This window comes from Brassica napus, chromosome C5 (assembly GCF_020379485.1).
Source record: "Brassica napus cultivar Da-Ae chromosome C5, Da-Ae, whole genome shotgun sequence".
In the NCBI taxonomy this organism is placed as follows: Eukaryota; Viridiplantae; Streptophyta; class Magnoliopsida; order Brassicales; family Brassicaceae; genus Brassica; species Brassica napus.
This window is the reverse complement of record NC_063448.1, coordinates 40,594,479-40,620,369: the sequence shown is the minus strand read 5'-3', so window position 1 is coordinate 40,620,369 and position 25,891 is coordinate 40,594,479. Positions and strand designations below refer to the sequence as shown.

Here is a 25,891-nt window from a genome sequence, read left to right as displayed (position 1 = left end):
ATAATCCAACATCCCAATCCTTCCCTATCTGATCAATGAGATCGCTTACTCTCATGTTAGGATGCATTACTGGTGCCACAGGGACAGCCGGCCTCGCTGGGATCGTTGGGATCCACGGATCCTCCCACACCTTTACTTCATAACCTGAGTGTATCTTCTGTCTGATTCCCAGCAATAACAACTTCCTTGCAGCAGAAATGCTAGTCCACACATAAGATGGGCAGCTAGCCGAGTTTACTCTCAGCGGCGAGGTTAATTTGTAGTATCTCCCCTTCAAGACCCGAGCGACCAATGAGTCTGGGAATTGAACCAGCCTCCATAGTTGTTTTGCCAACAATGCCAGATTGAACTCATGAATCATACGAAACCCAATCCCTCCTTCCTCCCTTGGTAGGCAAACTTTTTTCCATTTCGCCCAGTGAATTCCTCTCTTTGGTGGGTTTGAACTCCACCAGAACCGTGCGATGGCACTAGCTAGGTTTTCACATATCTCTAAAGGGAGCAGGAAAGTAGACATGACATAAGTCGGAAGAGCTAGCAGAATAGATTTTATCAGAACTTCCTTCCCTCCTTTTGAAAGCCACCTACCCGTCCATCCATTTACCCTGTGCATTAACTTGTCCTTGAGGAATGCAAACAATTTGCACTTGGATCCGCTTATATCTTCCGGGATACCTAAGTAGGTTCCCATCCCTCCTTCGTTTTGTATACCCATTGTATCTTTGATCTCTTGTCTGGTATTTGCATTAATCTGCTTACCAAAGAGTAAGGACGACTTATCAAAGTTGATACATTGGCCAGAAGCTTTACCATATTTCCTGACTACTTTCATTACTTCGTCACATTCACGGGGCTCCGCCTTACAGAAGAAAAGGCTATCATCAGCAAAGAGAAGGTGAGATACCGAGGGGCACGCGCGTGTGACACGCATCCCCGTTATCTTCCCTTGATTCTCTGCATGATTAAGAAGGCTAGCGAGCGCTTCCGTGCATAGAATAAAAATGAAAGGAGACAAAGGATCTCCTTGTCTTAAGCCTCTACCAGGAACGATATTTCCTCTTGGTTGACCATTCATAAGCACCTTATATTTTACCGACGTAATGCATCGCATTATCCAGGTTATCCACGTCTCTGAGAATCCCATTTTGCGCATGACGGCTTCAATGAATGACCACTCCATTCTGTCATATGCTTTGCTCATGTCCGTCTTAATAGCCATCCTTTTACTGCGACCACTTGGTTTAGTCCGAAGCGCGTGAAACATTTCTTGGGCAATCATAATATTGTCTGAAATCTGTCTTCCAGCAACAAAGGCTGACTGGGTCTCTGAAATCAAGCCTGGTAGCACTTTCTTTAATCTCTGGCATAAGACCTTCGAAATTATTTTATAGCTTACATTACACAAGCTTATTGGTCGGAATTGAGCCATATCATTAGGCTTGGCCGTCTTCGGGATAAGACATATATTTGTATCATTTAATCCATTCACCACCGTTCCCTCGATAAGGAAGTTATTAACCATAAGAGTTAAATCATCCTTTACAATATCCCAGAATTTCTGATAGAATAGCGCAGTCATCCCATCTGGTCCTGGAGCCTTCTCTGGATGCATAGCAAAAAGAGCCAATTTGACCTCCCATTCCGTTACCGGAGCTGTAAGGTTCTCATTCATTGCCCCAGTGATTGTCATAGGAACTTGAGCTAACGCCTCTTCAATGTCCTCAGGGTTAGACGATTCAAAGATCTGTCTAAAATAACTAGTAGCAATGGCTACTAAACCCTCTTCATCCTCAACTATATTTCCATTCACATCTTGGAGCTGCGTAATTTTATTCCTGGCTCTTCTCTGTTTTGTTAGTGCATGAAAAAACTTTGTATTTCTATCCCCCTCTCTTAGCCAGAACACTCGACTCTTCTGTTTCCAAAACATTTCTTCTGCTTTAAGAGCATTAGAGAGGTCCTTCAATGCTGAGGCAATTTCTTCAGTGGTAGCATTGTCATCCGCATACATGCCCTCCACCTTCTCTTTCAATTCCTCCACCAGTCTCGCAGAGTTGACATTATGCTGCCTCCTCCATTCCCCCAAAGCTTTTCGACAGCTAGAGATATGTTCCATAATAGTCGCTTCTGGGGGTAAATCAGGAGATCTCCATCCCTCCAGGATGACCTGCCTTAGCTCCTCGTTGTCTAGCCATCTTTTATCAAACTTAATTTTTTTTGATCTCCTCATTGGTTTTACGAGTATATCTGCGAGAATCGGACGATGATCTGATCCCCACAATCTCATATACTTGACACTCGAGTGAGGAAACTTCTCATGCCAATCTGCATTTCCTACTGCCCTGTCTAAGCGACATCTAACGGTCATTTCACCTGCTCTTTTACCTACCCATGAAAGCATGTCTCCCGTGAAAGGGAACTCTAGCATTCCACAATCACTAAGCATCTGCTTAAAAGGCAGGAAAGAACTATCAGCCCGTTGTCTTCCTCCTACTTTTTCATCATGACCCGTAATTTCATTGAAATCCCCTATCATAAACCAAGGTCTAGATCTTGTTGTTGAGAAACGCGTAAGACGTTCCCAAACTTGATCACGTCTTTCTAATACAGGATCCCCATAAACAAATGTCATATAGACTTTTATTCCATCAATGACTGCCTCAATGTCAATCATACGGTTATTCGAAAATAAAACATTAACTTGAAATTCATCCATAAAAAATAAAGCTAAACCTCCGCTGAGACCAAGTGGCTCAACAGTAAACAAATGATCAAACCCTAAGTCGGCCTGAATGTTTTGCAACATCAGCCTCCTGTTCTTTGTTTCAGAAAGGAACACAAGTCCTGGGCGATGCTTCTGACACATCTCCGTAAGGCGTCGAACTGTGAGGTCGTTCCCAATCCCCCGACAGTTCCAACTGATTGTCTTCATTGATGGCGCCGCGATGAGTATTTGGAACTCATCAAACCATCATGTTTTGACGCCTTCTCTTTGTCCTTACTAGAGCCATTATGACTTCGTGGCTTTTCACCACCCTCAGCTACATGTGAGACTGTGGCCGTTGATCGTTTGCTTGGAGATCCCCTACGAAGGATCTCGAACTTCCTGTTAATGCCCAAAGGGGCACTACGTTTCGCACCCAGCTTCTTAGTCCGTGATGACCTCGAGCTGCTACGCCGTCCCAAGTCCTGAAGAGACCTCAGTTGAGGTTGTCTATCCTCCAACTCCATAAGATCTAAACCTAGCAGGTCCTCGCCATCATCTCCATCAGCCATCAGTGCACCATCAGACTGTTCCATTATCTCCATATCACTCAGCGCCCCAATGATAAGGTCATCGTCATGACTCGGCTCGCCATTAGTGGAGAACGCGAGAGCTCTAGCCTCACCCCTATCACGTAAAGTAACGTTTTCCTCCATAGGATGATCTGCACGCACCGGAGTCACAATGGTGCTTGCTAACTTTCTATTGCTTGTTTTTTCACCACTCCTCATCTCAGCCAAATCAACTATGGAACGTGATTTGTGCTCAGGAGATTGTTCATAAGGAACTATCTCACCGGACGTAGCTCCTCGAATCATTGCATCCTCATCAACAGCAGACTGACCCCTTCCCACTTCATGCGTCTTCGGTTTCACTTTCCATGCCTTCTCGTTTGGACGCGCATAGGGACCAGGATTATCCCGTGCACTACCATACCTGTTCCTCCTTAAATGATCGTCTCTGCTACGGATAATCCTATCCGAGTGACGACCCCGACTGCTGTCGTTCTCCCAGTAGCGAGGCCCCTGTCCTCGCGTACTCTTATCATCATACCTTACCGGCTTAGACGTATAATATCGTGAAGATTGCAGCTCCCGGGTCTGCAGTGACGACTGCTGGGAGGGTCTAGCATTTACCAGAGCATCACGACTCCAGTTTTGACGAGGCATATCCTGAGCCCGCTGTACTCGGGAAAAAAAGTCAGGCCTATCCACATGTTGTAACTGTGATCTAACATCCATTGAGGGGCAATATCCTTTCTCATGAGATAGCAAACCACAGATTGTACAGTGTTTGAAAAGCTTGTCGTACTTTATTTCAATCGTAACCTCATCTCCCTCATATTCCACTTTCCTAGAGAACTTCAGTGGACGGCGTGAATCAACCTCTATGAGCATGTGCCCCTCTGTGAGCTCCAGAGTATCGACATGACCGAGTCTACCACCTATGTTTCTTAGGTTCGTATCAGTCCAAAGATGAAGAGGGAAGCCAATGAGCTGAACCCAAAAAGGAATAATCCATGGGTAATCATCATGCACTATGGGTTCCCAATGCACCAGTACAAACATACAGAAGTTGTAATGGAATGGGCCTCTTCTCAGAACAGACTTTAGATCCTCCTCAGACATGAAGTTTAATAAAAACTTCCCATTCCCAAGATCATTGGCAGTGATTCTCTCAGACAAACCCCACTGCGAAGGCATTGTTTGCAACAGCTTCTCTACATTCTGTTTCTTTGGATTAAGGACCTTGCCAATAAGAGAGAATCCAAATTCCTTGATTACAAAAGAATCATCGCGATCCACCAGCTTTATAGGTTCATCATCATCCTCATAGAGGATCCCTTTGCCCTTGATATCCGCTTGATGAGCAGATCGGAAACGGTTGAAAGACCCCATACAAAGATATGGAATCACGCAGGACTGTAAATAACAGGACAAACCCACGAATGTAATCAAGACAGGCCAATGAGCCGTGTTATCTGAGATGGATCGTAGATTCCCCAAACCGTTGGTTAAGAACGTGTTGACGTAGAGCCCACGAGTGAAAGAGAAACGATTTGCCGTGAGAACTATGGTGATTGTTGGAGAAGAAACAGATTTGAAACCTGACACGTCCACGTGAAGCAACGATGGCTGATGTCTACGTCGAGGAGCGTAGAGATCAGATGGAGATCGAAAATCCAATGAGAAGTCCGATCTAAAAAGCTGCCTCCATGATCAAACCATGATCGCCATGATCGCCTTGAGCTCCGCTAGGGTTTTTTCAAACTGATTTAATTTATCTTAGACTTAGTTACATATTAGCTTTAAACCCAAATTATATTAGGCCCAAATAGTATAATAATTTATATCAAGAACATTAAAAACAAATTAATAAACAAACTCCTCTTTTTCGACAAACGCTAGAGCAAACATGTTTTGGACTAATTTCAAGTTGGGTTCTTTTTTTTATCTTATACTTTGATGTTTTGATTATTTATTTATCACTAAAAATGATTATGATTCATTGATTCAAATTCAATAAAAATATAGGGTTTATGTTTATAATCTGAATATTTTTAACAGCTAGTTTCATATTTAGAAATGGACTATTTTTTTATTAATTAGATAACTAATGGACCAATTTATCTAGATGATCATGGTGAAAAAAAATATTGTAATATCACTATAATCAAAGAGACAAAGTAAAATACAAATATTTAACTAGAGAACTTTGTCAATATGGTAATTGGTTGGAATAGATATTTTTCTATTTTTATCGAAACAAATATTTAAATATGTAGTCAATGAAACTGTAATTAAAAAGTTTCATATTATGAAGGTCGTAAAATATAAGTTTTATATAGTTTAGTGATTATGTTAAAAAAAATTGACCCCAGTCCAAAAAGTTTCTAGCTCTGCCACTTCGTGCGTGCATGTGCATATATAAACAACAATACATGTATGTATGATCCATACAAACTCATGTACCAACAAAGAAAATCATCATTGCATGCATGATAAAGCTGTTAGACGAACAATTCATTCGAAGAAAAATCGATAAAAATTCATTAGAAAAGAGATGCTACAAGTTAGACTTTGTGTTACAACCAAACTAAACCCTTTAAATCCTTCCCTTTTCGGTTCTCTTTCTCATGTTGACTTTAGTTTGTGCACTTCGTATAATTCCTACCGCAACCAAATAAATCAGAGAAACAAAGCAAAACTAATCACAAAGATCCATACATATCTGATATCTCTCTATTATTAATTATAATAATAATGGTAATGATAATCTTACCAAAATAGAATGGAGCTGGCTTAGAAGTGGAATGAGCAAAGAAATCAAACTTCTTATATCATCTTGAACCATCTGGTAACTCTCGTCTTTACCCGCAAGCACGTTGATGAATGTGTTGTTGTTTGGTACCAGCTTAAGAGCAACCTTAAGGTACATACAAACAAAATCCAAGAAATTGTTCAATTAAGATTATTTTTGGAGTTTATAATCATAAAGAACAGTAATATAATAATAGTACCTTGAAAGCAGCACAAGAGATCCATCCATGCCAAGGTTTTATAGTCAAATTATAACTTTCTTCGACGGCTTGTTGCATGTTCTGTGACATGTCTTTGACAAGCCGTTGCAATAGGGCCAATGTAAAATCCATCGCTCTATAAATATTTTGGGAGTATAAAAATTTGTTGGATCGTATTTGATATGGTCTTAACCAAACAGATTTGGATATAAATTAAAATGGTGCGTACCTGGTTAGCCAAACAGCAGCTCTGCTGCAGCTTTTAGGCTTCTTAGAAGATCCTTCCTTCGCTTCTTTTCTCAATATCTCAACCAAATTTGAGTACACGATAGGATCAGTTTCCCACGTCTTCTCTAATCTCTACACCAAGTCAACAAACAGGATGAGCTAAATCAATAATATAAAAGGTTACAAAAAATGAATAATATAAAAAAAATGAGGATGGGGTAAAAGAAATAAGGTCCATTCATTCGAGAGGAGAGAGAAGGTATGACGAAAATGACCCTGAAAGCAATGTAAAGGTGTAGACGGGTCCGTGTGTCGAAAGGGATGAAAGTTTCTTGGACGTCGAGTAGAAGGGACATCAATTTTTTTACTTTTTTTAATCACTCTAACTAATTAATACGTTAGTTACCAAAATACATATTTCTAAACTGTTTACGCAAGCGATTACGAACATTGAAAATGATGCGTGTATATATTAACATTATTAGTATAAATAAAAAAGGAAAAAATTAATTACTTGAATATTTTGATCAATGTCTTGTCGGAGAACAGCCATTGTCGGGCCAATCTTATCTGCAAACAATCAACAAAGGTTTCAGGACAACCATTGGAGAAGCTAGTTAAGCTTGATTTAAGAAAACTAAATAGTACGGTGAGCTAGATTCTGAAGAACATAACGCTTTCATTTTATATTATCCTCAATACCAAGAAACAAAAATTGCATAACATTTCATAAAACTACTTTTGATGAATATATATATATATATATACACACACACATATACCAAGAACTTGGACGATTAATTTGCAGAAAGAGAGGAGAGGCTTCAAAGGTAAATTGATGATGTTGGTGGCTTCTATTTTGGTAGTAACTATTGTGGTCTTGGCTATGGAAAGAAGAGAGAGTTCTTCAATGGCCGATCCAATCTCTGTCATCTTCTTCTTCTTGGTTGCCTCTTCCATGTCACATCTCTTTCGTTTCATCTTGGATTGATTCTCCTGCCTCTAGAGTATGTATGGGTGCGTGTGTTTGTGTGCCTCTACTAAATCACCATCAGGAAGTCAGCTATTTATATTTCCGGACATTGAAGTGTTTCCTTTGCATTTAGTATGTTTTCGTTTTTGTGAATATTCGAAAAATACTAATAGTAAATAGATTATATAATAATAGTTAGAGATCCTCTCATCGAGACGAGGGGGATTACTGATTGGTGTGGCTCAGGTGTTTGACCCCATGTTCTGAAATACGTTAGGCGCTACTCGGACGGTAACCCTAGATTTAGCGAATTACCGAAAAATTGGAAAGTACTCAAAAATTACGAAGGGTCTGGTTTTAAATACAATTTAATATATTTATAATATATTTAGTTAATTTTAAACACGATGACACAAGTTTTTAGACATAATTATATAACTTTTTATATAAATTTTTAAACAGCCCCTTTTTGATTCGTTTAACATTTAGATTATGGTGTGTTTGGTACGAAAAATCATCAAATGCAGTATATATGTGTTTGCTTTGGGTTTGATAGCTAATTGTAATATTTAGTAATGAATAATTATACAAAATCTGTCAATAATGAGTAAAAAATAATCAACGGTGTTTCAACTTTACACGAACGGAAAAAAAAAACTTAGGCGACCAACGCGGGAATTAGGCGGACAACGAGAAAATTATGCGGATCTTACGTGGATCAACACAGATCAACGCATGGCTATACCGATTTAGACATATTCGTCGCGGTCAACCTTTGAACGGCGCAACAGGAGTTTGACCTAGGTATCGGTTTTGATCAAATTTCTTTATTGTTATATTTGTTTATTTGGATTGTTTATTTCTCCTGTTGCAGCCAGCAATTCAGCAGCTGAACCAGAGGTCGACCCAACACCCTACTCAACCAGCCAAGGCGCCAACCAGGATATACGTGCACTAAAAATGTCATATCTTACAAACCAGGAGGGTTTAAACCACGAGTCTAATTTTTATGGATTCTACACTCAAGAAAGAGTCCAGGCCAATTGGAATTGGGCCAATATATTCACGGAGCAAGAAGTTATGAATTTTACAATTCAGAGGTTTCTCAACCCGTCCATCTGCGAGTACCCGACTTTAGAAAAAGATTCAAGCTCAATTAATGAGTGGCCTGAAACAAAGCCCATCATAGGAGTCAAGAGGAGTTTATCAGCTTTCCATAAAGCCCAAGATCAGGAGAAATGGCACGGAAATTAGGAGTTATGATCAATTCCCCAGAACCGGCCAAACCGACTTCATCTATGGAAAGTCTCCAACCAATTCAACTTGGTTAGACCCAGAGCTATTTATGGGAACCAGGAGATCATCTTAACCAATCAGGAGGTATTCCAGAAGTCCTTTGCTGCACCAGAACCCAGGAGATCAGTTGGTTCAATGGAGAATCACTTAAACCCAACCAGAGCTATTTATGGAAAGATTGGACAATCTTTCGGTTTGATCCTTTCCAAGCATTTCCAATCCAACCAGGAGAACCAGACGGCGTCCAGACAAAACCAAGACATCCAGGAGACATTATACACGAGCCAGAAGAGTTCTACAACTTCATCCCATGCACCAGCCCACATAGGAATAAGAAGATCCCCATTATCACCAAACTGCCTTATTTGGAGTCTCAAGCATTAAAACTCCAACAGCTCTTTTTCCTTCAGTCTATGCACGACATAAGCACCTTCCAGACCATTAAGAAGATTCCCAGGAATCTCACTTACCCCCTCAAACCATCCAGGTTCAAGAAAGATCAGATTTTTTACTTGGAGCCAAAATCCCACAAAAGGCTCCAACGGCTAGTTTTCGATTTCTTTCTTAGTTTTGATTTGTTTCCTTTTCTATTTGTTTTAGAACGTTAGGACCTTTGTCTCTGAGCATTATATAAGCTCCTAGACGTCCATTGTAAAGACCACCCTTAATCACCAAGTTAATAAAAAGTTATTCAGTTTTTATCAAAGATTGTTCTTTGTATAAAATATCGGTCTTTAGGATTCAAAGAGAGATTCTTTGTTGTTCTATTGATTTCGTGAGTCTAGTTTATTTGTGAAAATCAAATAAGCTCAGTACACAGATTGAGAGAGTCAATCACATCGTCCCACCATTCCATCCGATTGAGAGATTCAATCAAAACCTCCTCCGCAAATCCACTTCAATCCATCTTTTGATCAAGCTGAAAGTTATACACATCCAGCAGCTTGATTCCGCCATATCTATCATTTTCTTTATTTATTTATCTTAGTTTATTCTTCATAGCATTCGTATCTCATTCATCTTTCATTTGTTTCAGGTTTTACAATCGATTTCAGACCATATCGACCAACCGGTCTCATCTTTGGTTGATCCGATTTGAACCTCCAACAACCATTTGGGCGACCCAGCTTCCAGCCTGCAACATTTTGGTATCAGAGCCTAAGCTCCTGACTCAGGTGATATCTATCATTGCATCTCATACTTGCTTGCATTTGTTTTTCCATTCATAAACCGAAAATCCATAAAAACTGTTTCTTTTTGTTTCAAGTTTTGTTTCTGCATATTTTTGTTCTTTCTGTTCATCATACTTTAAAGCCACGAAAAAAGAAAAGATAAAGTTTTGTTTGATTCATTTAAAAATCAAAAATCCCAAAAGAAAGTGTTTGCATTCATTAGTTTCCATAAAAGAAAATCCCATAAAAATTTATGTTTTGAATTTGATTCCTTTTCATTTGCATTCATAAATTCAAAAGCCAAAAGAAATCATCCTAGTTATTGTTTCATACCATTTCTACTTGTCCATTTCGTGATTGCATCAGAAAAGAAAAAGAAAATATTTTTAAGCTTTAGTCTATATCATTTGCATATTTAATTGTCGCATTTCATCCAAAGAAAACTCAAAAAAAAAAAAATATCAGCATTAGTTTGCTTTCCATATTTTCTTTTCATTTGTGTTCATTTTCATTTATTATTGTTTCATTTCGAGATTTGCATTAAGAAAACCAAAAGAAAAATCATTTTGCATAATTTATTTCATTTCGGTTCAACATTGCATATTTTCTCGGTTTAGTTTTAATTAGCTTGCATTTTGGTTCTTATACTGATCCGACCATAAATTCCCTATTCTTCACTTGATCTTTGTGGTTACTTGCAGGAAGAAATGGAAGAATTAGCACAAAGCCAAGCCTTATTGGCCTCTCAAACACAGCTATTGGCTGCTATGAAGGGTGTACAAGATCAGATTTCTCAGCTGGAGAAAAGAAACAAGGCACAAGGCCAACGACCACAGCAAGGAGAAAGAAGATTTGGAGATGCACTAGATGCTGGCTATGTTGAGCCCAAGCCACCAGATCCTTCATGGATCACCAAACACCAAACTTCTCATACTCATGAATACTTAAATCATTCTTATCATGATTATAAATCTGCTAATAATGTTAAAATTTATTCTTTTTCAGGAAGTAGCTGGCCAGATGACTATCTATCATGGGAAAGAACCATGGATGATTGGTTTACATACTATGGTGTGCCAAAGAAGGAGAGGATAGCTCATGCCATCAAGCAACTTTCCGGAAAAGCTTACTCATGGTGGAAAAGAGTAGATAAGACACATGGTAAAAGTCCAGAAGAGGTTGTCACCAACTGGAAAGATCTTAAAGATGTTATGATCAGGAAGTATGTGACTACACTTCCCACGCAAGTAACCAGAAGAAAATACCCAAGGAGATTTTCAAATGGTGTGTCCAAAGAGGCAAAGAAAGTTGTGCCACAACAAGGCCATAGAAGCTTGATCTATCAAGACCAGATTCGGCCAAGCCAGATGCCCACGGTTTTATATGATAAATACCAACCTTATGAGGTCCCAAAGGCCATGGAGAAGAAGAACCTTGTCAGCCAAGAAACATTGGCCAGACACAAAGAAAAATCAGACAAACCGATTTTTCAAGAGCAGGCCAAGGTAAGTCCTATACTTGATAAATTTGTTTATAAATCATCTCCCACTGTTATGAGTGACTTGTCTTTGTCCAAGGATGATAAGACAGGTCCTGAAGTCAAGAAAGACACGATCTCAAAGTCCTTGTTGGATTTAAAAGTTGTTCATGATTTAAGTCCAAGGAATGATGAGATTTCAAACCCAAAGAAAGAAGAGGCATCAAGCCAAGGTAAGTCTTCTAAATTTAAGGATTTAAAAGATCAGACATGTTCTAGATGTCATAAAAGAGGACACTTTGCTGTAGTTTGCCCTACCAAGAAAGCATTGATAGAAACATCACTAGAAGAGAAAACAAAATTATCTATGAAAAGTGATAGTTTTATTCAATATGATTTATTGGTTCCAAATTCTTGTGTAATGCACTTGTCTTTGTCAAGGGGTGATGTAACAGGAACTAAGGAGCATGAATTCAAAGGAGAAGAGCCACCAGGCGCCACACCTGTGATGGACCAGAAGATGGTTCAAGACACAATGCAGTCCATGTTGCTTAAAGAAGCAAAACCGGTCATAAAAGTATCCCACCAAGGTAAGTTACAAACACCACCTTTGGGTACTAGTACTGACGTGTGTGTTCTTGGTACAGGTAGAACAAATGAAAGCTATAAGCTTATTGTAGTTCCAAAGAAAGAACCAGACCCTAAGCTCAGCCATGAACCCACTTCTAAGTGGAAACCGAAATCTGAACAATCCATTGTTCAAGTTCCAAAACCTATGGTAAGATTCCTTTTAGATAAGCATGTTCTTAATATTTCAATGACAGATATAATGCACTTGCTTTTTGTCCAGAATGTTGAGAATTTTTCAGGTTGCAAGGAAGAAAGCTTCAAAGAAATCCCACCGGATAATCTTTTGTTGCTAGGAGAATCAAACCCAAAGATGGTCAGAACTGAGCCTACTAGGAGTATGAAGGACCATCCAATGAAGGAGATAAGAAATGCCAAAGTCAAAAGCAGAGGCGTGATCCTATCCTATTTGCTGAAAGAAGAGCCACCTGATGCACAATCCATCCCCAAACCGAAACAATATCAAGGTAAGACCTTAGAATCTCAAAAGAGTATGAAAGCTGATTTGCTCTATCTTGGTGCAGGTTATAAAGTTTCGAGGTCGAAACCTTTTCAAGCGGGAGGGAATGTTGCAGCCAGCAATTCAGCAGCTGAACCAGAGGTCGACCCAACACCCTACTCAACCAGCCAAGGCGCCAACCAGGATATACGTGCACTAAAAATGCCATATCTTACAAACCAGGAGGGTTTAAATCACGAGTCTACTTTTTATGGATTCTAAACTCGAGAAGAAGTCCAGGCCAATTGGAATTGGGCCAATATATTCACGGAGCAAGAAGTTATGAATTTTACAATTCAGAGGTTTCTCAACCCGTCCATCTGCGAGTACCCGACTTTAGAAGAAGATTCAAGCTCAATTAAGGAGTGGCCTGAAACAAAGCCCATCATAGGAGTCAAGAGGAGTTTATCCGCTTTCCATAAAGCACAAGATCAGGAGAAATGGCCACGGAAATTAGGAGTTATGATCAATTCCCCAGAACCGGCCAAACCGACTTCATCTATGGAAAGTCTCCAACCAATTCAACTTGGTTAGACCCAGAGCTATTTATGGGAACCAGGAGATCATCTTAACCAATCAGGAGGTATTCCAGAAGTCCTTTTCTGCACCAGAACCCAGGAGATCAGTTGGTTCAATGGAGAATCACTTAAACCCAACCGGAGCTATTTATGAAAAGATTGGACAATCTTTCGGTTTGATCCTTTCCAAGCATTTCCAATCCAACCAGGAGAACCAGACGGCGTCCAGACAAAACCAAGACATCCAGGAGACATTATACACGAGCCAGAAGAGTTCTACAACTTCATCCCATGCACCAGCCCACATAGGAATAAGAAGATCCCCATTATCACCAAACTGCCTTATTTGGAGTCTCAAGCATTAAAACTCCAACAGCTCTTTTTCCTTCAGTCTATGCACGACATCAGCACCTTCCAGACCATTAAGAAGATTCCCAGGAAGCTCACTTACCCCCTCAAACCATCCAGGTTCAAGAAAGATCAGATTCTTTACTTGGAGCCAAAATCCCACAAAAGGCTCCAACGGCTAGTTTTCGATTTCTTTCTTAGTTTTGATTTGTTTCCTTTTCTATTTGTTTTAGAACGTTAGGAACTTTGTCTCTGAGCATTATATAAGCTTCTAGACGTCCATTGTAAAGATCACCCTTAATCACCAAGTTAATAAAAAGTTATTCAGTTTTTATCAAAGATTGTTCTTTGTATAAAATATCGGTCTTTAGGATTCAAAGAGAGATTCTTTGTTGTTCTATTGATTTCGTGAGTCTAGTTTATTTGTGCAAATCAAATAAGCTCAGTACACAGATTGAGAGAGTCAATCACATCGCCCCACCATTCCATCCGATTGAGAGATTCAATCAAAACCTCCTCCGCAAATCCACTTCAATCCATCTTTTGATCAAGCTGAGAGTGATACACATCCAGCAGCTTGATTCCGCCATATCTATCATTTTTCTTTGTTTATTTATCTTAGTTTATTCTTCATAGCATTCGTATCTCATTCATCTTTCATTTGTTTCAGGTTTTACAATCGATTTCAGACCATATCGACCAACCGGTCTCATCTTTGGTTGATCCGATTTGAACCTCCAACAACCATTTGGGCGACCCAGCTTCCAGCCTGCAACATTTTGGTATCAGAGCCTAAGCTCCTGACTCAGGTGATATCTATCCTTGCATCTCATACTTGCTTGCATTTGTTTTTCCATTCATAAACCGAAAATCCATAAAAACTGTTTCTTTTTGTTTCAAGTTTTGTTTATGCATATTTTTGTTCTTTCTGTTCATCATACTTTAAAGCCACGAAAAAGAAAAGAGAAAGTTTTGTTTGATTCATTTAAAAATTAAAAATCCCAAAAGAAAGTGTTTGCATTCATTAGTTTCCATAAAAGAAAATCCCATAAAAATTTATGTTTTGAATTTGATTTCTTTTCATTTGCATTCATAAATTCAAAAGCCAAAAGAAATCATCCTAGTTATTGTTTCATACCATTTCTACTTGTCCATTTCGTGATTGCATCAGAAAAGAAAAAGAAAAAGAAAATATTTTTAAGCTTTAGTCTATATCATTTGCATATTTAATTGTTGCATTTCATCCAAAGAAAACTCAAAAAAGAAAAAATATCAGCATTAGTTTGCTTTCCATATTTTCTTTTCATTTGTGTTCATTTTCATTTATTATTAATTCATTTCGAGATTTGCATTAAGAAAACCAAAAGAAAAATCATTTTGCATAATTTATTTCATTTCGGTTCAACATTGCATATTTTCTCGGTTTAGTTTTAATTAGCTTGCATTTTGGTTCTTATACTGATCCGACCATAAATTCCCTATTCTTCATTTGATCTTTGTGGTTACTTGCAGGAAGAAATGGAAGAATTAGCACAAAGCCAAGCCTTATTGGCCTCTCAAACACAGCTATTGGCTGCTATGAAGGGTGTACAAGATCAGATTTCTCAGCTGGAGAAAAGAAACAAGGCACAAGGCCAACGACCACAGCAAGGAGAAAGAAGATTTGGAGATGCACTAGATGCTGGATATGTTGAGCCCAAGCCACCAGATCCTTCATGGATCACCAAACACCAAACTTCTCATACTCATGAATACTTAAATCATTCTTATCATGATTATAAATCTGCTAATAATGTTAAAATTTATTCTTTTTCAGGAAGTAGCTGGCCAGATAACTATCTATCATGGGAAAGAACCATGGATGATTGGTTTACATACTATGGTGTGCCAAAGAAGGAGAGGATAGCTCATGCCATCAAGCAACTTTCCGGAAAAGCTTACTCATGGTGGAAAAGAGTAAATAAGACACATGGTAAAAGTCCAGAAGAGGTTGTCACCAACTGGAAAGATCTTAAAGATGTTATGATCAGGAAGTATGTGACTACACTTCCCACGCAAGAAACCAGAAGAAAATACCCAAGGAGATTTTCAAATGGTGTGTCCAAAGAGGCAAAGAAAGTTGTGCCACAACAAGGCCATAGAAGCTTGATCTATCAAGACCAGATTCGGCCAAGCCAGATGCCCACGGTTTTATATGATAAATACCAACCTTATGAGGTCCCAAAGGCCATGGAGAAGAAGAACCTTGTCAGCCAAGAAACATTGGCCAGGCACAAAGAAAAATCAGACAAACCGATTTTTCAAGAGCAGGCCAAGGTAAGTCCTATACTTGATAAATTTGTTTATAAATCATCTCCCACTGTTATGAGTGACTTGTCTTTGTCCAAGGATGATAAGACAGGTCCTGAAGTCAAGAAAGACACGATCTCAAAGTCCTTGTTTGATTTAAAAGTTGTTCATGATTTAAGTCCAAGGAATGATGAGATTTCAAACCCAAAGAAAGAAGAGGCATCAAGCCAAGGTAAGTCTTCTAAATTTAAAGATTTAAAAGATCAGACATGTTCTAGATGTCATAAAAGAGGAAACTTTGCTGTAGTTTGCCCTACCAAGAAAGCATTGATAGAAACATCACTAGAAGAGAAAACAAAATTATCTATGAAAAGTGATAGTTTTATTCAATATGATTTATTGGTTCCAAATTCTTGTGTAATGCACTTGTCTTTGTCAAGGGGTGATGTAACATGAACTAAGGAGCATGAATTCAAAGGAGAAGAGCCACCAGGCGCCACACCTGTGATGGACCAGAAGATGGTTCAAGACACAATGCAGTCCATGTTGCTTAAAGAAGCAAAACCGGTCATAAAAGTATCCCACCAAAGTAAGTTACAAACACCACCTTTGGGTACTAGTACTGACGTGTGTGTTCTTGGTACAGGTAGAACAAATGAAAGCTATAAGCTTATTGTAGTTCCAAAGAAAGAACCAGACCCTAAGCTCAGCCATGAACCCACTTCTAAGTGGAAACCGAAATCTGAACAATCCATTGTTCAAGTTCCAAAACCTATGGTAAGATTCCTTTTAGATAAGCATGTTCTTAATATTTCAATGACAGATATAATGCACTTTCTTTTTGTCCAGAATGTTGAGATTTTTTCAGATTGCAAGGAAGAAAGCTTCAAAGAAATCCCACCGGATAATCTTTTGTTGCTAGGAGAATCAAACCCAAAGATGGTCAGAACTGAGCCTACTAGGAGTATGAAGGACCATCCACTGAAGGAGATAAGAAATGCCAAAGTCAAAAGCAGAGGCGTGATCCTATCCTATTTGCTGAAAGAAGAGCCACCTGATGCACAATCCATCCCCAAACCGAAACAATATCAAGGTAAGACCTTAGAATCTCAAAAGAGTATGAAAGCTGACTTGCTCTATCTTGGTGCAGGTTATAAAGTTTCGAAGTCGAAACCTTTTCAAGGGGGAGGGAATGTTGCAGCCAGCAATTCAGCAGCTGAACCAGAGGTCGACCCAACACCCTACTCAACTAGCCAAGGCGCAAACCAGGATATATGTGCACTACAAATGCCACATCTTACAAACCAGGAGGGTTTAAATCACGAGTCTAATATTTCTGGATTCTACACTCAAGAAGGAGTCCAGGCCAATTGGAATTGGGCCAATATATTCACGGAGCAAGAAGTTATGAATTTTACAATTCAGAGGTTTCTCAACCCGTCCATCTGCGAGTACCCGACTTTAGAAGAAGATTCAAGCTCAATTAAGGAGTTCCCTGAAACAAATCCCATCATAGGAGTCAAGAGGAGTTTATCATCTTTCCAGAAAGCCAAAGATCAGGAGAAATGGCCACGGAAATTAGGAGTTATGATCAATTCCCCAGAACCGGCCAAACCGACTTCATCTATGGAAAGTCTCCAACCAATTCAACTTGGTTAGACCCAGAGCTATTTATGGGAACCAGGAGATCATCTTAACCAATCAGGAGGTATTCCAGAAGTCCTTTGCTGCACCAGAACCCAGGAGATCAGTTGGTTCAATGGAGAATCACTTAAACCCAACCGGAGCTATATATGGAAAGATTGGACAATCTTTCGGTTTGATCCTTTCCAAGCATTTCCAATCCAACCAGGAGAACCAGATGGCGTCCAGACAAAACCAAGACATCCAGGAGACATTATACACGAGCCAGAAGAGTTCTACAACTTCATCCCATGCACCAGCCCACATAGGAATAAGAAGATCCCCATTATCACCAAACTGCCTTATTTGGAGTCTCAAGCATTAAAACTCCAACAGCTCTTTTTCCTTCAGTCTATGCACGACATCAGCACCTTCCAGACCATTAAGAAGATTCCCAGGAAGCTCACTTACCCCCTCAAACCATCCAGGTTCAAGAAAGATCAGATTCTTTACTTGGAGCCAAAATCCCACAAAAGGCTCCAACGGCTAGTTTTCGATTTCTTTCTTAGTTTTGATTTGTTTCCTTTTCTATTTGTTTTAGAACGTTAGGACCTTTGTCTCTGAGCATTATATAAGCTCCTAGACGTCCATTGTAAATATCACCCTTAATCACCAAGTTAATAAAAAGTTATTCAGTTTTTATCAAAGATTGTTCTTTGTATAAAATATCGGTCTTTAGGATTCAAAGAGAGATTCTTTGTTGTTCTATTGATTTCGTGAGTCTAGTTTATTTGTGCAAATCAAATAATCTCAGTACACAGATTGAGAGAGTCAATCACATCGTCCCACCATTCCATCCGATTGAGAGATTCAATCAAAACCTCCTCCGCAAATCCACTTCAATCCATCTTTTGATCAAGTTGAGAGTGATACACATCCAGCAGCTTGATTCCGCCATATCTATCATTTTTCTTTGTTTATTTATCTTATTTTATTCTTCATAGCATTCGTATCTCATTCATCTTTCATTTTTTTCAGGTTTTACAATCGATTTCAGACCATATCGACCAACCGGTCTCATCTTTGGTTGATCCGATTTGAACCTCCAACAACCATTTGGGCGACCCAGCTTCCAGCCTGCAACATTTTGTTATCAGAGCCTAAGCTCCTGACTCAGGTGATATCTATCCTTGCATCTCATACTTTCTTGCATTTGTTTTTCCATTCATAAACCGAAAATCCATAAAAACTGTTTCTTTTTGTTTCAAGTTTTGTTTCTGCATATTTTTGTTCTTTCTGTTCATCATACTTTAAAGCCACGAAAAAGAAAAGAGAAAGTTTTGTTTGATTCATTTAAAAATCAAAAATCCCAAAAGAAAGTGTTTGCATTCATTAGTTTCCATAAAAGAAAATCCCATAAAAATTTATGTTTTGAATTTGATTCCTTTTCATTTGCATTCATAAATTCAAAAGCCAAAAGAAATCATCCTAGTTATTGTTTCATACCATTTCTACTTGTCCATTTCGTGATTGCATCAGAAAAGAAAAAGAAAATATTTTTAAGCTTTAGTCTATATCATTTGCATATTTAATTGTTGCATTTCATCCAAAGAAAACTCAAAAAAAAAAAATATCAGCATTAGTTTGCTTTCCATATTTTCTTTTCATTTGTGTTCATTTTCATTTATTATTTTTTCATTTCGAGATTTGCGTTAAGAAAACCAAAAGAAAAATCATTTTGCATAATTTATTTCATTTTGGTTCAACATTGCATATTTTCTCGGTTTAGTTTTAATTAGCTTGCATTTTGGTTCTTATACTGATCCGACCATAAATTCCCTATTCTTCACTTGATCTTTGTGGTTACTTGCAGGAAGAAATGGAAGAATTAGCACAAATCCAAGCCTTATTGGCCTCTCAAACACAGCTATTGGCTGCTATGAAGGGTGTACAAGATCAGATTTCTCAGCTGGAGAAAAGAAACAAGGCACAAGGCCAACGACCACAGCAAGGAGAAAAAAGATTTGGAGATGCACTAGATGCTGGCTATGTTGAGCCCAAGCCACCAGATCCTTCATGGATCACCAAACACCAAACTTCTCATACTCATGAATACTTAAATCATTCTTATCATGATTATAAATCTGCTAATAATGTTAAAATTTATTCTTTTTCAGGAAGTAGCTGGCCAGATGACTATCTATCATGGGAAAGAACCATGGATGATTGGTTTACATACTATGGTTTGCCAAAGAAGGAGAGGATAGCTCATGCCATCAAGCAACTTTCCGGAAAAGCTTACTCATGGTGGAAAAGAGTAGATACGACACATGGTAAAAGTCCAGAAGAGGTTGTCACCAACTGGAAAGATCTTAAAGATGTTATGATCAGGAAGTATGTGACTACACTTCCCACGCAAGAAACCAGAAGAAAATACCCAAGGAGATTTTCAAATGGTGTGTCCAAAGAGGCAAAGAAAGTTGTGCCACAACAAGGCCATAGAAGCTTGATCTATCAAGACCAGATTCGGCCAAGCCAGATGCCCACGGTTTTATATGATAAATACCAACCTTATGAGGTCCCAAAGGCCATGGAGAAGAAGAACCTTGTCAGCCAAGAAACATTGGCCAGACACAAAGAAAAATCAGACAAACCGATTTTTCAAGAGCAGGCCAAGGTAAGTCCTATACTTGATAAATTTGTTTATAAATCATCTCCCACTGTTATGAGTCACTTGTCTTTGTCCAAGGATGATAAGACAGGTCCTGAAGTCAAGAAAGACACGATCTCAAAGTCCTTGTTGGATTTAAAAGTTGTTCATGATTTAAGTCCAAGGAATGATGAGATTTCAAACCCAAAGAAAGAAGAGGCATCAAGCCAAGGTAAGTCTTCTAAATTTAAAGATTTAAAAGATCAGACATGTTCTAGATGTCATAAAAGAGGACACTTTGTTGTAGTTTGCCCTACCAAGAAAGCATTGATAGAAACATCACTAGAAGAGAAAACAGAATTATCTATGAAAAGTGATAGTTTTATTCAATATGATTTATTGGTTCCAAATTCTTGTGTAATGCACTTGTCTTTGTCAAGGGGTGATGTAACAGGAACTAAGGAGCATGAATTCAAAGGAGAAGAGCCACCAGGCGCCACACCTGTGATGGACCAGAAGATGGTTCAAGACACAATGCAGTCCATGTTGCTTAAAGAAGCAAAACCGGTCATAAAAGTATCCCACCAAGGTAAGTTACAAACACCACCTTTGGGTACTAGTACTGACGTGTGTGTTCTTGGTACAGGTAGAAAAAATGAAAGCTATAAGCTTATTGTAGTTCCAAAGAAAGAACCAGACCCTAAGCTCAGCCATGAACCCACTTCTAAGTGGAAACCGAAATCTGAACAATCCATTGTTCAAGTTCCAAAACCTATGGTAAGATTCCTTTTAGATAAGCATGTTCTTAATATTTCAATGACAGATATAATGCACTTGCTTTTTGTCCAGAATGTTGAGAATTTTTCAGGTTGCAAGGAAGAAAGCTTCAAAGAAATCCCACCAGATAATCTTTTGTTGCTAGGAGAATCAAACCCAAAGATGGTCAGAACTGAGCCTACTAGGAGTTTGAAGGACCATCCACTGAAGGAGATAAGAAATGCCAAAGTCAAAAGCAGAGGCGTGATCCTATCCTATTTGCTGAAAGAAGAGCCACCTGATGCACAATCCATCCCCAAACCGAAACAATATCAAGGTAAGACCTTAGAATCTCAAAAGAGTATGAAAGCTGATTTGCTCTATCTTGGTGCAGGTTATAAAGTTTCGAGGTCGAAACCTTTTCAAGCGGGAGGGAATGTTGCAGCCAGCAATTCAGCAGCTGAACCAGAGGTCGACCCAACACCCTACTCAACCAGCCAAGGCGCCAACCAGGATATACGTGCACTAAAAATGCCATATCTTACAAACCAGGAGGGTTTAAATCACGAGTCTAATTTTTATGGATTCTACACTCGAGAAGGAGTCCAGGCCAATTGGAATTGGGCCAATATATTCACGGAGAAAGAAGTTATGAATTTTACAATTCAGAGGTTTCTCAACCCGTCCATCTGCGAGTACCCGACTTTAGAAGAAGATTCAAGCTCAATTAAGGAGTGGCCTGAAACAAATCCCATCATAGGAGTCAAGAGGAGTTTATCCGCTTTCCATAAAGCACAAGATCAGGAGAAATGGCCACGGAAATTAGGAGTTATGATCAATTCCCCAGAACCGGCCAAACCGACTTCATCTATGGAAAGTCTCCAACCAATTCAACTTGGTTCGACCCAGAGCTATTTATGGGAACCAGGAGATCATCTTAACCAATCAGGAGGTATTCCAGAAGTCCTTTGCTGCACCAGAACCCAGGAGATCAGTTGGTTCAATGGAGAATCACTTAAACCCAACCGGAGCTATTTATGGAAAGATTGGACAATCTTTCGGTTTGATCCTTTCCAAGCATTTCCAATCCAACCACGAGAACCAGACGGCGTCCAGACAAAGCCAAGACATCCAGGAGATATTATACACGAGCCAGAAGAGTTCTACAACTTCATCCCATGCACCAGCCCACATAGGAATAAGAAGATCCCCATTATCACCAAACTGCCTTATTTGGAGTCTCAAGCATTAAAACTCCAACAGCTCTTTTTCCTTCAGTCTATGCACGACATCAGCACCTTCCAGACCATTAAGAAGATTCCCAGGAAGCTCACTTACCCCCTCAAACCATCCAGGTTCAAGAAAGATCAGATTCTTTACTTGGAGCCAAAATCCCACAAAAGGCTCCAACGACTAGTTTTCGATTTCTTTCTTAGTTTTGATTTGTTTCCTTTTCTATTTGTTTTAGAACGTTAGGACCTTTGTCTCTGAGCATTATATAAGCTCCTAGACGTCCATTGTAAAGATCACCCTTAATCACCAAGTTAATAAAAAGTTATTCAGTTTTTATCAAAGATTGTTCTTTGTATAAAATATCGGTCTTTAGGATTCAAAGAGAGATTCTTTGTTGTTCTATTGATTTCGTGAGTCTAGTTTATTTGTGCAAATCAAATAAGCTCAGTACACAGATTGAGAGAGTCAATCACATCGTCCCACCATTCCATCCGATTGAGAGATTCAATCAAAACCTCCTCCGCAAATCCACTTCAATCCATCTTTTGATCAAGCTGAGAGTGATACACATCCAGCAGCTTGATTCCGCCATATCTATCATTTTTCTTTGTTTATTTATCTTAGTTTATTCTTCATAGCATTCGTATCTCATTCATCTTTCATTTGTTTCAGGTTTTACAATCGATTTCAGACCATATCGACCAACCGGTCTCATCTTTGGTTGATCCGATTTGAACCTCTAACAACCATTTGGGCGACCCAGCTTCCAGCCTGCAACATCTCCCGTATGGGAACAATTTACGCCCGAACCCCTTTGGTTTACTGGGTAATTAAAAGGTTTATCTTCATATACTAGCCAGTTAAAACGTGTTTACCTAGATATTAAATTGGATTATCATCAGAAGCAGGCTAGACTCTGAACCCAAACTAATTAAGTTCATATTTGTGTGTAGTCCCCACTTTTATTAATATAATTTTGGTCCTAATTTTTTTAAGAAAGAAAATTTACTTGGGAAATAAAAAGAATCTTGGTTAAGAGTTCAAAGTTTGAAATGAAATGGGTAACCGGTTATTTTTGCAGACTTCTAAAATTCAGGACTAACTCTGATCATAAGTAAATTTTTGTAGATTATTTATGGAAAACTACAAAATTCAAATGAAAACAATAATGCGGTTAAATAAATAATGTGGTTAAAGCCGTGTTTTTTAAAACGGACAGACCTGTTGGTTTAACCGAGTTCAACCATGAACCAGTTACATAGCCAGGTTGAATCTTATAACTTGTCTGATCATGAACCGGTCACGTAAAAAAAAAAATCTAGTTTATATTTATAATATTTTATATTTTAAATCCATTTATATTTTATTTTTGTATCATATTTACTAACATTATTTTTGAATGTATAGATTAAAAATATATTAAACCAGATTTGAGAACCAGTTTTGATCCGATCGAAACATATTCCACCGTGACCCAAATAATTATCCGGTTCAGTTTTCGTTCCGGTTTTAAAAACACTATATAGTATAACAATAGATTGACATGGCAAAAAGAAATTACTTCGCTTATTTGAGAATTAATAAATATATCTAAAATTTTAGTGATATAAAAAATTAATAGATATTTCTAAATCTTTATTTGAGAATTTTGCGCTGTTGATTAATAAATAAAAATGTCTCTGGACTATATTAGGGTATGCGTCGTCAGAGATTCATTGTCAGTGACACACCAATGTGTATGTAGTTATTACACCATATTTAGAAGTGTTTTTAAAACCGGAGCATCCCAGCGGTTGAACAAGGTTTGAAAATGAACCGGTCATATAGTCGAATTGAATCAAATAATTGCTTCGACCATGTACCGGACAAGTAGTCGGATTGGATGAACTTTATAAAATTATTAAAACAATCAAAAATATATAAACTAACCATATTAACAAAAAATAGTTTATATATATAATGTTTATATTTGATATTTATTTATATTTAATTTATGTATCATATTTATCAACTTTACTTTTAAATTTCAATATTTTAAAAATAATGAATTAGATTATTGGACCAGGTTTGGTCCGGTCGAATCATATTGAACCGTGACTCAAAAATTATCTGATTCAGTTTTTGGTCCAGTTTTAAAAACATTGATATTTAGTGGAGATCAAAATTAGGATCGATCAAAATTTAGCTAAGACATATAAATGTAGTGGTCTAGTGGTTTACCAAAGATATTAGGTTGATATATTCAAATGGAATAAATTAAACGCTGATTTTGGGGACACATAAATTAAAACTTCATATAAAAACAAATAAATAAAAAAATAAAAAAAAAATAGCTAAGGGTTAATTTGGTTCTGAAAAGTTCATATAATTAAACATATTGAAAAATTTATAAATATTTGCTTTCAAACAAAATAGTTGCCTTTTGTAATATTCTAATGGATTTTGATAAGCATAAACTTAGTTGGTATCTATGTAAATCTAATTAAACCTCTATAAATAAATATTTATTTGTTCACAAATTAATAGATTGAGAACTTTAATTCAAAACAAAACTCTGCTTATTATCAAATTAGTAATTAGTCAATTGTTAATTTATGGAGGTTATATATGAATATTTCTAGTTTCAATAAATAATTAAAAATTAGGGGTTTTGTTCGTGTGTGCGGACATAATTATCTGATCAATATTTATTAGGGAAATTTTCATCTTTACCACATTGTTGATAATATTATTTATGTTTATCTTCAATAAAGGGACATTTTCACAAATATTTTTTTCATAAAAGGCAAAAGACTCTTATATCGTTGCTTTATATATATATATAATTATTTTAATAAATAAAAAATAAAAAATAAAACAAATATTTTTTAAAAAAATAGTTTTTGAATTATAAATTTTCAAATTTGAACTTTTATATAATTGTTTTTTGAATTTTTGTTTTTATATTTATGAAATTTGTTTTTGAATTTTCTTTTCTTTTCAAAATTCGAAATTTATTTTTGAAACCATTTTTTAAATAATTTTTAAGTATTTATTTATATATTTATTAGAATCCTAAACTCCATATTCCAAAATCTTGTCCCACCCTTCAACTTTAAACTCTAAGTCTATATTAATTAAATCTAGGGTTATATGTGTCTTTTTACCTCTTTAAAATTGAGGGTAAAAGTGATTAAGTTAAACATGAAAAGAACTATTAGGAATGTAGTATTTTAGACTTTTTTCCTATTTATTATTACATAGATTATTAGTTAATTCATGTTAAACACCGAATTTTCATATTTGACATATTTTACATCAAAATGTTTTGATATTGGGTTAAAATATTTAGAAACACTCCTGTAGTATATATAAATATTTTCTTAAAAATTATATTTGATTAGTAGTTGTGTATCTAGGAATGTTTGATATTATTTGTCAATAACAACATAATGTATATAGGAATTATCTTCTTTTTCGGAAAAAAAAAATTCGTCTAATTTTATTATATTACTTTATAATATAGTAATGTCTGATCAAACTATTCAAAATCAAATAGTTATACGTATATTTCATGTGTAAAACCATTTTCCAATGATTCATAAAACAAAATAATATTGCCATGATCAAATTATTCAAAATAAACTAAAGGAAATAATTCTAACGAGCACAAAGCAAACAGCTATATTTATCTGCATTTTATGTGTTGATACATCTCTTACTTCAGCCAATAGAATTCCTTTCTACCTCCACGACCACTACATAAAAATAGATTATAAGATTCCGTACAATACACGAACAAATTGCACAATTACAAAACCACATAAGATATTAGACGCAATATGAAATTGAGTAACAAACAAAAATATAAACTAAACTAAAACCTAAACAAATTATGATCGTAAGGCACAAAGTTAAATAGGTTTAGTATATATACGT

General features: G+C 37.3%; 1 protein-coding gene across 2 annotated transcripts; it reads right to left on the bottom strand.

Moving 5' to 3' along the window:
* Positions 1-5,733: 5,733 nt before the first annotated feature.
* Positions 5,734-7,661, bottom strand: LOC106397662 (glycolipid transfer protein 3). 2 transcript variants are annotated; one of them, XM_022700724.2, is made up of 6 exons: positions 7,289-7,661; positions 7,027-7,082; positions 6,514-6,644; positions 6,285-6,420; positions 6,047-6,190; positions 5,734-5,934 (listed from the first exon to the last, which is right to left on the bottom strand). In XM_022700724.2, the coding sequence occupies exons 1-6, from the start codon at positions 7,491-7,493 to the stop codon at positions 5,899-5,901; spliced, it is 708 nt and encodes a 235-aa protein (XP_022556445.1). In that variant the 5' UTR covers positions 7,494-7,661; the 3' UTR covers positions 5,734-5,898. The 2 variants fall into 2 exon arrangements, with proteins under 2 accessions (XP_022556445.1, XP_013693741.1); XM_013838287.3 differs by having other exon boundaries at positions 7,295-7,661.
* Between the last annotated feature and the right edge of the window lie 18,230 nt (positions 7,662-25,891).